Source organism: Leptosomus discolor, chromosome 1, assembly GCF_034619465.1.
Source record: "Leptosomus discolor isolate bLepDis1 chromosome 1, bLepDis1.hap2, whole genome shotgun sequence".
Classification (NCBI taxonomy): Eukaryota; Metazoa; Chordata; class Aves; order Leptosomiformes; family Leptosomidae; genus Leptosomus; species Leptosomus discolor.
The window spans coordinates 182,270,685-182,286,315 of record NC_141391.1 but is presented as its reverse complement, the minus strand read 5'-3'; the positions used below and the strand labels follow the sequence as shown (position 1 = coordinate 182,286,315).

The 15,631-nt window shown below is 43.1% G+C and overlaps 1 protein-coding gene across 1 annotated transcript in view; it reads right to left on the bottom strand.

The window, feature by feature from the left end:
- PPM1H (protein phosphatase, Mg2+/Mn2+ dependent 1H) overlaps positions 1-15,631 on the bottom strand; it is a 139,207-nt gene that overhangs the window by 16,573 nt on the left and 107,003 nt on the right. Inside the window, exon 6 of the mRNA XM_086472329.1 lies at positions 12,553-12,671. Within this exon, the coding sequence (XP_086328455.1) occupies positions 12,553-12,671 (119 nt within the window). The remainder of the gene's footprint in view (positions 1-12,552; positions 12,672-15,631) is intronic.

The window sequence follows — 15,631 nt, the reverse complement described above, 5'->3', positions numbered from 1 at the left end:
CATGCCTGCACACTCTACCTTTTACACATCCAGCTGTTGACACTGATGAGGTGAGAAGGTGAGCAATTTTGTCAGTGAGAAAAAAAAAAAAAGATAGAGGGCTGTCATTCTTATAAGCTGTAGAGTCCTGTGGTTTGTATAACACATGCTTGAGCTGAGGTGCTGGGAAGCCTATTTGGTTAAAGTATGTCACCCCAGAGAGACATGCTTCCCTTCATACCACAAGCTGTCCCTCTCCAGCCTTTCCCTCCACACTGCCCTTCCCTCCCAGCCCACCCCTGCCCAAAGCCCTTGGAGTGATACCAAAATCGTCCCTTGAGCATGGGAGTCAGCGCTCCCCGCTAAAGTGGAAGGGAGAAGCAGGAGGGGGGAAGGTGCCATGGCGGGTCCCCTGCCAGCCACCACCAGCCTCTGCCACGTGGCTGCCTGAGCTCCAAGGAGTCGCATTCGATCAGGTTTAAGCAATGTTAAGGGTGTGGCACAAACCAGCAGGAAATTAAAACTTAAAGAGTGAAATCCTATCTTGTAATCGAACTGCCCCCTGCTTCACCAAAATACAGCATAGATCTGGGATCAATAAATGGTGCTGTATTACACAGCTATACATGCTGCATCACCTAAGCAAGTCTCAGACTTAAAGAAAGTAGCATAAACATTTAAGCCCCACCTTTACATTTCCCATTAATCACAGGTAGGGCTCATATTAGTGTTTGGGGGTGAGGGGACGGGGAAGAAACAGAGAAAAGCAACCAAAATGCAGAGAAGAAACAGCAGTGGAGGACTCTGCTCCTGTACTACAAAACATTACTATGTGTGAAATCCCCAAATGGAACCTGGTGAGGTTTGCAAAACATGGTGAGTGCTTCATGGAAGACCACATAATCAAGAATATCTCAGGTATATAACTATGATACTTGGGCATCTCTGTGAAAGACAATACAGTGAAGGCACTTAAACGGCATTTTGTACTGAGAAGGCCAAATGGATTAGCTCTTAAACCAAACAAAAAAAGCACAAATCACTACAAGTAGCCAGCATAATAGTAATTTCCTGATGTTTAAATCCTGGAATAGCATTTTTGTTGTGAAGGATGAGTCAGTCATGGACTTTGCTCTTGTTCTTTCCTTTATGACCAACAGGGAATAGCTAATGTCTCTGCCTCACTCACCAACTCAGATATCCTGGTTTGAATGCGGAGGAAGAATTCTACCATCCGTGTCTGCTCACGAACATGTCCCAAAGCTTCCAGCTGGACCTACAGCGCTGGGAGGCCTGGCAAAACGTCCTTGAGGAGGTGTCTGAATTCCTTCCTATTCCTTGCATAGAGCCAGTTGTGCTCTGACACCAAGAAAAAGGGTATCAGCTGAGCTCATGTTTGGCATCAGTCAAACGACTAATCAGACCACAAGCCTGACAAGACAACCATGCCTACTGGATTTTCAAGTTGTATGTATTTGTTGCAAATGGCAAACAAGACTAAGTTGATCTGACTTAACTATTTGAAACCCCTTTTTTAAAGGAAAAAACAAACACATTCTTTACCCACAAACTATGTTATCTGCAAGATAACTACAAATACTTAAGACTGAAGCCCTCACTGCACACTGTCCTGTAAGCAGCCAAAAATAGGGACAAAGTTTTCTTTCCTCTGTCCCCTCCTTCCTTATATTCTCCTGCATAGCACCTCACACTGACTGCACTTTAGGAAGAAGGAAAAAAAAAAAAAAGAGAAGGGATGAAAATGGCATCATTTAGGCCCATGTCCTTCAAAAGAATCATCCCCACTGCCAAGCCCAGCATCTTTTATGGAATCACCATAAGGACCATCATCCCTAGGGCCTTCAACTGTGACACAACGGTGCAAGGATGCTGGAAGAAGCTGTGTTGCAAGGGCTGAAGCTAACTTGTTTCATCAGCAGATTAGGAAGGGCAGCTGGCTAGCCTATGACCTCCTGAAGCTATGCGACTAAGCGAGGGAGGCCCAGAGGGCTACAGTGATTTGTTTTGTGGTTTCTCACAGCAAATCACCTCTTGGGCTCAGAACTTGGGTGTCAAGACTCATCACAGATATGCTTTTTTCTGTTGATGTTGCTATTGCCTGAAAAATTATCAGCACTGGAAAAACAATGCTCAGAACTGCAACCGCAGCAGTGGAGCTGGCACAGACACACTGTAAAGCAATCAGAGACACTCCAGAAAAGTACCAATGTCCTGCATTACTAGTGAAATAGAATTAATAATATATGAGTGTGTGGTTTGTTGCAAGAGAAGGATGAAGGACAACTTTTCAGCTAGCAGCTCAGCAACTTCACTGGGGAGAATGAATGAAGGAAGCAAGCTATGAAGTTCATTTTGATTTATGCCCTGTGAAACCTCCTGTACTTTGTATGTGTGTTTGTTTCACACAGGCTACAACCTTCTGGACTATTTAACTTGATTTTATGTAATCGAGTTGCATTTATACCTTCGTGTGCTGTTTAAAGTGTGCCGTATATAAAGACATAATATGGCAGTAGGTATACCAAACACAGACATACAGAGAACCTGAGGGGGCGGTTTCACTTTTTTAGTGCCAACGTGGCCTTATTCAGCCATCTACGTAATTCAGCCTAGCTCACCGTTTTAACAAACACAGGGTTGCAACCCTCCATTCTCCCCATCTTCCTCATCTGCATCCCAGGAGGTCTCAGTGGCCATGAGGACAGCACAAGACAGGTTAAAAAGACAAACGTATGATATTGCTTGCTGCTCTGAATGAGCCTAAATCCCGTCAAGTACTTCTGCCACGTAAACCTCTATTTTTCCAAATGGAAAAACAGAGGAGAGGAGCGGGGAAGTAGAAAAGGCAAGCTTGCGCCCAGCTAGATCTAGCTGTATTTTTTTTCAGTTAACTTCATTTCTTCTCATTTCAAAGGAATTATGAAATGCTACTGCTGTCCAAAAATACTGAACTAGGGCTTGACATATGTACCACCCACAAAGTTACATTTGGACTCAGGATCAACATTTTGGAAAACCGGGCCAAATCGCACCAGGAGCCAAAAGAGATGTCAGAACGAAAGAACTAGGACTGACATGATGTTACTCTTATGCTAACCGGAATCTGCTCTAAATACATGGTGAAAAAAGTCACCAGAAGCTCCTAAATGCACAAGACAATCTATGGAAGAAGTTTTCTACAATACTGAGGTCATTCGCAGGGCTTTAGGCACTCTTTAAATAAAAGATTATCAAAGTTACTCGCATATTGCTGGGTCAGAACTTGAAAAACTGGTCAGCTCCCAAATACAGATTTCAGAGCCAAAATCCTAGATAATTTTTTACATGTGTTATGCATTCTCCTGCCATATAATTTGTTCTTAAAATTGACCTTCTGAAAGCACATACAAAGTCACGTAAGAGTAGAAGTTGTTGATGACCAAAACCAAAGTCTACATCGTCTTTCCTTTTACAGAAAACTGTAAGGTTACTGGTCATAAAAAATATTGCGTTGGCATCCCCAGGCACAACAGATGGTTGTGCAAACACAATCTACCCTGACCTGGAAGGCTCAGTTCTGTGAACGGCAGGGGAATCCAGACTCTGTGCTCTCCTCTTCCATAGCACTTGGCTTTAGAAAGTTTGTCCATATTTCACATCTCTGCTAGTGACACCTGATAGTAAACTGAGAATTAAACCTAAAGAGGAGCAAAAATAAAAATAATAATAAAAAAAAAAATTATCACCAAAGGGCTTTAGCTTGAAGCATAGAGCAAAACCCACTTGTGGTAAGCAAGCAAGAAAAAGCACTAGGGCTTGAGAAATGCTCTAGTTCATACTGAGCACAAGGCTGAAGGCTCTCCTTTGAGACAGGTTTGTGGATTTGGTATATTTCTAGCACTGCTTTCCTACCACTCTCTAAAAAAACCCAAACGCAGAACCATCCCCGAACACCCTCCACCCCTGAAAAAAACAACCCCAACAAAACTACCCCAGCTAATCAACCAACCTCCCTTCCCCCAAGCTCAACCTTCATTGGTCTTACCAATAGAAAACCAGATTTTAATCTTTGAGCAACACAAAACTTGATAGAAACTGTTTGGGTTTTTTTTTTTCCCCTCCTCCCACACAAGGAATCAGTGAATTTGAGCTAACCCTTTGGATAACAGAGGTCAAATCACCAACCCAAAAGGAACTGTTTATCTGTACTGTCTATTGAACTACAGGCATCAAACTAGTATAAGTGCATGCTTACTTCCAAGAAGAAAAGATGTGCAGTGCAGATTAGGGACAGAACCACTGGAAATTATGTAATTTATGTCTCAATCCAGCCATTTTTTTTTTTTAAATGTCCTTATACACATGTGCCTCTGCAGAGTCAGGATCTCTAAATCCAGACAGCACTGTCTGATACTAAGTACCCTCTAGGTAAGTTTGCTTTAATGTTCTGGTGCCTCAGTATCATTCCCGTATTACTCATCTGATGTATAGTGTAACGCGGCAAAACTATGACAAACAAAGATAATAAAAGCACACAAACTATAGTAATGTTTGTTAAGAGAAAAGACGATGGCAAACCCAAATAGACTAAAGATGGCTGATGCATGTGCACATATGCACAAACCAGTTTTTAGGGAAAGACTACTCTAAACCAAAATACTCTCATAGGGTTTCTTTCAGGTAAAGAGAAAAACAGAAACTCCTTCTTCTGAACCTGAACCTGTATAGTGCTTGATTTTGCAAATCCCATGACAAATTAAAAAAAAAAAAAAAATAAAATTGAAGTATCTCAGCATGACTTGTGCACGCATACGATCTCTGGCTTGGACAAATCAGACTGGTACGTGAGCTCTGGACCTCCAGGAAGCCTTTACTGTCATGTACAGTCCTAAAACGAGTCTGGACTTTGGACAGGATGTATCCCCCAGGACCACGTACTTCTGTGGAAGCCATTCCTAAGCAAAACAAACTCTATCCATCTTGGCCAGCCCATTTTAAAGATTCAAGCACCAGCATCTTCTCTCAGGTGCTTCCTGGAGTGTGGCTGATTTTTTAGACCATTCACCTCTAACAGAGCATTAAAAGAAAGTATTGGAGGAAAAGCTGGTGACAGGGTGGCCAAGGATCTAGAGAGGTCCATGTGCAAAAACAAGTCAGGAAAAAAATTAACTGAGGGTATTTATAAGCCCTCTCCCTTGCTACTTTTGTGCACAGGAGGCTGGGAGGGAGAGAGCAAGCGTACTGTGGGAGTGCTTTCATTCACTGCTTGTGACTGGTTGAGTTTCCACTACCGAGTGACAGGAACTGTGTGCAGATACCGCAGCTGCACATCATTAGATCCACGTTCTGCAACAGTCTCATCAGGTCAAGTCATTTTCACAGCGAATCTGTTGTCCTGAGCACTTCCTAAAATTTACTTCATCTCTTCGACTTTTAAAAGACAAACAGGAAGGTTTGTCAGCAATTTTCCCTGGAGATAGAGGGGTAAGGGAAGTGGGCTGTTAACACCCTATGGGCTTAATGCACTGCAATGGATAGAAAAACCATTTGTAAATTCACATTTTGCTGTACTTCTTGTTAAAAGGATGTAGTGAGGCAGATGGAGAAAGACTGTATGTTAACCTCGCGGTGCCTGCTCCACACTTGCTAGCTAGGATCCTCTGGAAGGAAAGAAGATTGCTGTTAAGGAGGAATCATGAAGCAAACTCTTCTGGGAGAGACTTCTGTAGTGTAGGATGTGGCATGCAGTGAGATGCAGCAAGCAGAGACCTCCCCGTCCCACAGCAGTGCTGGAAACTTGTCCGAGGAGCAAGGGGCCTCCTCTCAGCCAGAAACAGAGCCCTAAGTCAGTCCTGGGTGGCAACAGAAAGAAAGAGGATTTCCTAGGGACCCAGCTGAGGTTATGCCAAATTTGTGCAGCTGGGGAAGCCAGAAAAAGCAGGAGTACAGGAAGAGACTTCACCTTACCAGGAGGAAGAGTTGGTTTTGCTTGCTCATATTGAAGATTATGTCATTTCAGTTTAGTTTCTTTCTGATAAAACAGACTGGGAGCCTCTCGTTTGCCCTTGTATATGTGGCACCTGATCTTGTGCCAAGGCAAAGTCCAAGTGGAGATGCAGAGCCATGCAGGGACAGGCCTTAGACGCACTGCTTCCAGAAGGAGATGCTCCAGCACGACATGACTCAGACTAACCTCAACCTCATTCTTGTCACGCTCACTTGGCCCCAGAAAGGCCATTTACAAAGAGCTTTACCCCAGCCTTAAGTTTTCTCTTTTGTTGCAGCACTATTACTTTCTTGTTCCTGCTTTCTCCTGCCCCGAAGACACTGGCTCAGCTCCTGTGGCATGTGTGCACTTGGGGAAAACAGTGCCATTCATCACTGTCAGGAGACGTGCTGTACACAGCAGGTCAGCTCTCACCTCCCGCTGCTTCTGCAGTGAGGGCTGCAAATCTTGAAAAGATGCATAACATGCACATTGCAAACAGCCATTCATCATCGCAGAGCTGTGCCCCAGACACCCAGGCACAACCCAGCAAGCTGCTCTGGTTGTGTGCACCGAAGAGGCATGTCCCGTCCCACTCCTGGCGACCTCACAACAAGAGACAAGAGCAAAGACCCAAAAAAGCAAGGCAAGTGGCCACGAATTACGGTTTCTACTGCAAAAATGATACCCTATCTCTTTCTTTGCCAGAAAGGCCCAGTGCTGCCAAGGTGGCCCATAATCATTAAATTATGAAAATGTAAGTTGCTGGGAGGAAATTAATACCAGGCATGACTGGGGAAAAGGCTGCTTTCTTGTGAAGTAATTATGAAATTAAAATTTGATCTCTCCCTGGCGATTGTACAAAGGATACGGCTGAGGTCTCGAACACAACAATACAGCCAGGATTTCAACAGAAGAAGCACAGAAGGTTTCACTAGACAAAAAAGCTCAATTAAAAAAAAAGGCGGCGGGGGGGGGGGGAAGAAAGGATGACTTTTTGTAAATTATATGAATTTGGCTAAAAGGCGCAATCAAGCAGGTTACGGCACAGGGTTTGCAGACTTCCAATTACTTTTTACAAGTTGGAATCAAGCTGTTAGGAAATGCAGCTTATCTGAATAAGACTAATAATGCTAAGCTAATTAGACCCACAGGCATTAGCCAGCAGATAAATTCAGGCCGAAAAGAGGGACACTGTCACTTTAAATACTGCCTTGGGATCGGTGGAAAAGCTAATGAGGAGTGTCAGTTGGGGCTGTTTTATTAGGTGGTTCTCCAGAGAATATAGCCCGAGGTTTCTGTAGCAGGGCTTCTGTGCTTGATTCAATAAATCAATTTATATTAAAGGGGGGCGCAGCGCAGGCGCCGGCTCCATAAAGCATTTCTGTGGCATTTCTCAATCTGCTCAGGCACTCCTCGGGCAGGCTACCTGAACATGCTGTCAAAGGACATCGAGCGCAGCAATAAAGAATAAGATAGCGGCTGCACTGGCAATATTTGTTCAAATCAGCTTGTGCATTATCAAGCAAAACATGTACATTGGCTCTCACTGGGGTATTCTGGATCCCCAATAAGTGATTAATGAGAGCCTGGTTTTTGTGAGCCGGAGTCTGAACCGCAGACGGCAAGGCAAGCTGCACAATGAAAGCAAAAGGCATCCATCCCAACAAAATAAAACGGCTTGAAAAGTGAAGTTGCTTTTTTAATCAGATGCTTAGAGGCTGAAAGACTTTCCCTGTTGGAAAGAAAAGGGCGAGTGCAGAGCAGGCTGGCGGCTTTCCAGGCAGTGGACAATATTGACTCTAGAATAAAATGGGTTTTGCTTAGCCCTCGCCCCAGGGCACCAGTCTCCCCACTTTGGAATAAATCACATGGGCGGGCGATTCCCTGGCATGGGCTGACCCTCGGATGGCTAACAGTGTGCCACAGCACCCCCTCGCTAGACACACGGACATGGAGCTGGCGGGGGCTCTGCTGCTGCCCCGCTCAGAGGCAGCATCCAATTCCCCCCTCACTGCCAGCTGGGGCTTCAGCCCGTGATGTGTGGTGGGTACCACCCCAGCTCAGACTGTTTTTGATGGGATGCAGCTCAACTCTGTGCACTCCTGGAGGGCAAAGGAAGCCACCAACAAATCAAGTCCAAAAATGGACTTGTTATCTAGGGCTCTTTTGCTACCCTAAAATCAAATCAAAAAGCTAAAGCTGTGAACTGGAAACATGCCCTTAAAGAGCTCCAATGCGAGCAACAGAAAGGCCACTGTTTGCATTCCAAGGAGGAGCAAAAATTTAACTTTGAAACCACCAAAGCTGATGCCAGCCGGTAGTGCCTTTGGTTAAGTGCAGCACTGTAGGGCTCCTCCGGCCCCATGGGAGGCTGAAAGGGGAACCCTGGAAGGAGCCACTGTGCCAGTAAGGGAACAATAAGCTACAAAACCAGGTTTTGGGAAGGTGTCTACGATGTAATCAGGGCAAAGTACTTCAAAATTGTTCATGCTGGATTCACCCACGAATAAAGAAAACCTGACCAACCGTGTCTTTTAAATAAAAGGCAGAGACAAAGAATACTAATTCTGTGAAGTCCTTTAAAGGGGCAGTTATCATCAGGCCTGCTTTCTTTCCCCCCATATATTTCTACCTCAGGCTACCCACACCCCTTTTTAGCAGCACTTTGCTTACGTGGCCACCAAGTCTTCCCTGATGCTCCTGTTGCCAAGGCTTGTCAAAGCCACCAGAACCACCCTCTCTCCAATACGAGTTTAACCTCTGCAAGCCATGGGCCTGAAAACCCCAGCCCAGAGACCCAGCTGTGAAAGACTGTCAGTAACACAGACGTCTGCCAGCAAATTACAGCTCGAGACAGCTCAGAGGCTGGTTCAGCAGAAGACACAGCTCTTCAGTTGCCTTGCCAGCTACAGCACGCGTTTTGCAATGGTTGCTCAACCACAACACGCATGGGGCAAGGGTGCAGGAGGGGCAGTTCACAGTCAGCTCCCACCTAAATGGGATTTACTTTAGATACACGTAATACAGCAGATTTCTCATCCCGACTGCCACTGCAGAGAAAGGAGAAAGGGTGGGAGAGGCGAAGGGAGAAAGGCTGGTCTCAAAGCAGTTACAGGCAGCCTGGACGAGTGATGCAGTACACATTGCTGGATCAGTGGTTGTCCTAATGCTGTGGGGAAACTTGGCAGCTCTGCTACCACTGTGGGCTGTTGAGACAAAGCCAGGGTGGAAACTTCACATGGAAAAAAAAAAAAAAAAAAAAGAAAGAAAAAGCAAAAAGGAAAAAAAAAAGGCCAAATGCATTATGACAGACCCAAAGACAATAACCTTTTGTAATCCAAACAAGCTGGGCAAGCCAAGCCATTGTTAAGAATCTGAAAAGCTCCAGAGCACAGGAGAAGGGTAAAAACAACGAAAAAAAAATTATACAGCTTCTAACAGAAAACACAGTGTGTCCTGAATTTTAAAATAAACCAGTTCATTTTCCTGAGGAAACATCAGAGCAGCGAGAGTTTTACACCCTCTCACTAAAGGATTCAGTAATTAAGTGTAAGAGTGGCTGTTTCTTCCTAACATCACCTGCACCTCTCTACATGTACATGCAAATGTCAACACACAGTGAAGCCACTGACCAAAAAAAGATTCAGACAATTGATCTGCATTTTAAGTGATAAAAGTTTGGCAGCATTTTAGCGTGTCAAGCTCTGGTTGGCCAAAGCTCCATCTGACGTTTTCTAGAAAAGGAATATATATGCTAATTTATTCCTCATGATAGATATTGTCTTTAGAAACAAATGCAGAACAGGCACGTCCCCAGCCGCTGTGTCCCGATGCATCAGTTAAATCTAGGAATTAGAAAGAGAAGAAAAAAGAAGCAAAACCCTTGAAGTGGAAAACGACCACTGTGAAACACCAGACTCCTCAAACCATCGCCTCTGAGGGCCCACCAAGCCGGAAATCTAACATCTTGTCCACAATCTCAACCATTAAAATTGACCCAGACTTTTGGACAAATAGAAACAGAATGCTTCTCCTCTGCTTAGGAGATCACTGCACACAATTCAATGGAAAACAAGCCTCCCTTGGGCAAACACCCTGCAAAAAGAAATGGGCCCTTATTTAGAAGGGCTCTGATTTAGATAAATGTATGGATACAGAGCAATTCCTTTACCATTTTATCGGCCTGATGCAAACAAAGAGGTAACTGATGCACTAGCTGTGGGATACGGAGCGGCTAAAAGATTCTGATTCTTTTATTCAGGACAAAAATGTAGCCCCCATTTTTCACTTCCAGCCAGAAGTCAAAAGGAACAGCAGGGAAAGGTAGCCTCATCCCAGTCTCCGCATGCTTTCGCTTGGCACAGGCCGCTCTTTCTGGGACAACGCTGAGGTGAATTCAGACTTGCATTTTCAAGTCACAGTTTTAAGTATTTATCCCAGAATAACTGCTTACAGCTAGGCATATTTGTGCTAAACTGGTAGTAATTTCTGCATTTACCATAGTAGAATCTGTAACTGGATCAACACATGTCCTACACTTCAGGAAATTCAGAAAAATCAACAGGAAAAGCAACTCTCTTCTCCCTGCTGCCACATGCTGGAGTTAACAGAGTTCACACAACAGTTCTGAAAAACAGTAAGTTCAATCAAATCTGCCATCTACTTTACTCATTATTCTACATTTAAAATTTATGTTCCTTCTTATTTATCTTTCTTCTAATGCCAAATAGTATTAGCAATAATCATTTTGAATAAGGTGAAGTGTTATACACAGATTCACAAATGAGGTACAAACTGATACACAGATTCAGCTGTTAATTTGATTTTTAACCATTCCAAGCATGTATGCATCCCAACGTTCTGTGATTTTGACTGGAAAAATCACAATAAGCAGAACTTCCATTGAGCTTTTTGACATGGCTCTCAAGTTCACTTGGAACCTCTAGTATGTACAAATAATTATTTTCCCCTCTTCGAGCTCTACTTGGTATTTATGAACAGCAAATTTGATCACTGTGATACCCATTCATTTAAATCACTTAATTCTTTGCAGTTGCTCATGGCCTTTCTTGTTCTTTAGGAAAAGAGCTGTGGTGTCATCTGCCAATGCTGCAACTTCAACCATTCTAACCTTATTTCCTTTCCAGACCACTAATCAACCAGGGAAACACAAAACAACTCCCATGAACCTGGAGAAAACCTCTTTGCCTTCCAACCATGTTGAAAGAATTCTTTTCTTACCCTTCTTTCAGGAAGTTCTGGGCCCATGATGCTTCTGTAGTTTTCCTTCAAATTAGAATTTTGGGGTTTTTTCTTTCCTTCCCTGCTCCCCCACCCCCATCCCCAGCATCTCACATCTTGAAAAAGAGCCTTTTGAAATAAAGAAGCTATTCTTTATTGATGCCTTCAGAGACATCTGGGAGTTTAATAAGAAAACTCCCTTTGCAGAAACTGCGAGAGTGTCTCACGATCTTCCAAACGTTTTGTTGTTTAAGTCCTCAGTTGATCCAACGTTCTCATTCTGTTCCTATTCTTTTGCTCATGCCTATAGCCTTTTTAAAGTGTGAAGTCATCATTCTCATGGTGAGACTGCATATTCTACTAGCAGCTGTTCAAGATGATGGACAATGATGGTTATTCCCAGATTAACATGTTCTGCACAAACACTCCAGATAATATTAAACTTGGATCATTATTCTGCCATTAAAACATTATTATATTTACGGTCTATAAAGTATGGGACAAATCAGAAGCATGTGGAGTTGCAGTTGCATGTGAGCATCCAAGTCTCCAAACCTACAAGAGTTCAGGCTTTTTAATCCCCTCCATTCTTTTCCTTCCTGAAAGGACATTTGCTAAGGATGCCAAAACACAAACAGCATGGAAGTGAAGACCATTACATATATAGGGCCTTTGCAGGTCACACACAGAGCCCACAACAGCAAGGATTAGGGCTTCTCTAAGTGAGTGGGAGTCACTTGAGAAGGAGCCTCTTAAACTGACACAAAACAATGAAGACATTTAGCCAGAGACAAAACCCTCATCATTCTTCCTGTCTTCACTTCATTAAGTCAATGCTGTTCATTCAGGCCTTTTAATTTTAGGCTGGTTATGACTTCTATTCAGATAGGCCCATCTCTAAAACAATTCCTCAAGGGCTACCGAAATCAGGGCTCTGCTGCACTGAAGTATGGAAGGCAACTCTTCCCTTCTGAAAGAGTTCCGTGGCATGTAAAGGCATGATGGCCCACTGATCCAGATTCTATAAAAAGCTACTTCCAAGGCAGGAAAGTTGTTTAGCTTTCAGGAAGATCCCCTGGTACGTCTTCCCCTTTATGTGTTTGCTCCACTTTGGGTGCTCACACGTGAAAATGAACGAGCTGCTGGCTCTGGAAGAAGGTCAACTTATTTAAAACATAAACTTCTAAAAGAAAAATACATCTGAAAAAAGGAAATACCTTTCCCTTTAGTATGCAGGCGTACACTTCCATGTTTGATGCAGTTTACACTAATCAAAGACACATACAAAGCAGGCATCAGCTGTGGAGAAGGCTGACCCCATGCTGAGAAGGACACATTCTTACCAGCCAGTCATGTTGAAGTCACGGTAGAGCATCCTCTTTCCAACTTCCTTGCGTTGCACCCTCCGTGGAAACTCTAAATGTGTGAACTCATTTCCCAGCAAGTGGGGCTGCATGTAAGCCTGTGGGCAGAAACCAAGCCACAGATACCACACAAACATCATAAAACAAAACACCATCTATTTTTAATGAGGTTGCATTACCATCTCTTCCCGCTCCCTTCCTACACGCTTTCCCCACCCCTGTTTTTAAACACGGAAGATGATGAGCTCCGTTTCAGCAAACAATGTGCAAATACACCAGATCCGACACTGCCTGCTATCAAGAAGCAGTCCTCCTGCCCTCAAAATCCTTCACTTCTTTTACCTGCTCCTCAACATTTGGGATCTCTAATGTATGCCTCATCCACTAACTGTGAAGGAGTCTGCAGGGCTTCGTAAAACAGAACACATATCCTTTTATAAGTCAGCAACCTGAGAGAAGGGAATGATAAAAGTCCAAAGCCATGCAACAAGCAGAGACTCGGAGGAGTGGAGCATGTGTAGAGTGAAGCTCAAGCTTTTTAACTCCCAGTTCAGCTATGCCAACACCACACACAACCTAATATCACTACCACACTTTAATTGTCACTGCCTCCAGAAAAATGTTGCCTTTCACCTGCTCAGTGTGCTGCACCCCATCACATGCAACACCTCAAATAAACATGTTGCAGAGCACTTTATTTTCTTGTTTTCTAAAAACTACTTCCTTCATACAGAATAGACTTTAAGAAAAGCAGCAGCAGTCTTCTGTCACAAAAGGCAACTCATGTTTTTGATGGTGTTAGCGTTCAAATGCCACTGCTGCTGTTCTTTCTGGTGTACTGCTCTGCAGATGCTGGGAAGCCTCTTTGCCAGAGCTGTGCCTGAGGCTCATGTTCTCCAGAGCTGAATGTACTCAAGAGCACCGTGAGGCTCGTCGTCCACTGAGCAAATTTTTGGTTTGGATTTATACACAGATCACCTGACATGACAGGTTAACCCTAAACATACTGTATTTCTTCTTTCTGAAATAAACCTCACTCATTTTTCTTTAATATTTGCATAAACCGGTCATTCTCCCTCCCTCCCCAAAGCCATGTTGTGAGCAAGGTCTTCTGAAGACACAGTCAAATTTGCTAGGGAAATGAAACAAGTTGTGTTTCTTAACCTTTCTGCAGATAACCCTTTTTCCTTATCCAGCCAGTTAAGGCAATAAAGTCTGCCTTATCTCCAGCAGCAGCTGCCGTCAGCGTAGACCAAATGAGCTGGCTTTAGTTTGTGGGTTTGTCATAAATCTAGTGCTCATCAAAGGTGAGCGGCAGGAAGCAGTGGAAGCCCTTATTGATCTACCTGGCAGCTATCACGCAGATAGTTCACAATAAAATATTTCCTGCATTTAAGGGCCGAGCCTGCTCCCACTCAATTTAACAGGAGTTGGATCAGGCTCAGCACATCACAACGCTAACCTTCCATCAGGTTCCTGTTCCTGTTGCCAGACATCCTTCCAGAAAACACCTCGAGCTCGGCTGAAACGGGGCTGAAGGAGATTGCTGTGTGTAGCCAACAAGATTGGATTCTGCTTTCAAGAGGCGGCTTTCAAGCATGCAAGTGTGATCTTGACATTGTGATCCCTTCCTGGAACAGGAGCTCCATCAAATTTGCTCTCCATGTGCAGTTAAGGGAATTACATTTTTTTCCCTGCAATCTACAGTCAGCCGAGGTCCCCTCCCCCACCCAAATATTGTTTTCAAGGACCCTCTAATTGGATCACTGTTCCTCATTACAGAAGTGGTTGAGAAGCACTAGTGACTTTTGAGAGGTCTAGCAGTATTAGTCCAGATGAGGCTTTTCATGCTTCCAGAACTCCGGATTCTTTACTTAAAAGTACATGTAAACATTTTAAATTATTTTCATTCCACTCACAAAAAAGATGGAACGTCCCTAATGATTTATTTCATCTATTGTTACACACTAACAGCAGAGATGGACTTTTTTTTTGGTATTTTTTTTTAATTCTTTCGAGCGTATGATATTGTAAACAATAAAGTCAATTTGCTTTGAAAGTGCAATTCAGTTCACTTTTAAAAATGCACAGCTTATTTTGATTAAATCATTACAAACCACTCCTAGCTAAAGACTACTGTCATCTGCCTACAAAACAAGAAGCCTCATTTGAAGCAAAAAAATCCTCATACCTGACATAAAAAAGAAGTTATGTAACCTTTAGATTATTAGATTACTTATTAGGCTGGATCATAGGACCAGAAGAAAAAAGTTACAGGCTTTTAGCATGTTTCCCCTTGAAAACAAGAATTTCCTTTATTGAAAAGGTAAAGCGATTGGGAGAGACTGCATTTCATAAAGATTTACTCAGATGGAAAGTCTGAGGTCACAAGTGAAATAAGATTAATAAAGCTGGCAGAGTTACCAGTGGACTGCTAACGTTCAAATAAGATTTCTCTTCTGCAGCCAAGCCTCAATGCTTGATTTATGATCCAGGCATCTTAACTTGATTCTAATATTTTTGGCGTTAGTGGAAGAGAGGGAAAAGAGCAATATGGAAGCTAGTGGTGGTGCCTGTGAGCTGAATTCTTATGTGAAGAGTTTTTGTTTGTTTGTTTAAATTTTCTACGTTTTTTACCCTTTTCTTTTTAACATTTATTTTTGATGCTTCACTGGTAATTCTACAGAGAACAACTTTCTACTATAAAACTCAGCTGTAACTTCCAGTCAGGTTTGTTGAGAACTGTTCTCTGTTTACTGTGAGGCAGGACTCTTCTCCCTCTCCATCCCAATCAAACTGCGCTAGGCAGCAGAATCAGAAAATAAATAAAAAGCAACGCTTTAAAAATCTACAGATCTTTCAAGAAGATATACAAGCATGCACCATGATATCCTATCAAGTGATCAAAGAAGAAACAAAAATGGTAAGTAAAGTGACTACCAGAATTTCATCTGTGATCAGGCAATCTATTTTCCATTTTTTCATTTGTTTAGCCTCAATTTGCAAGAACGTCAGCTGAGAAACATCATTCAGAGAACTTAAAATTTAGTAAGAAGAG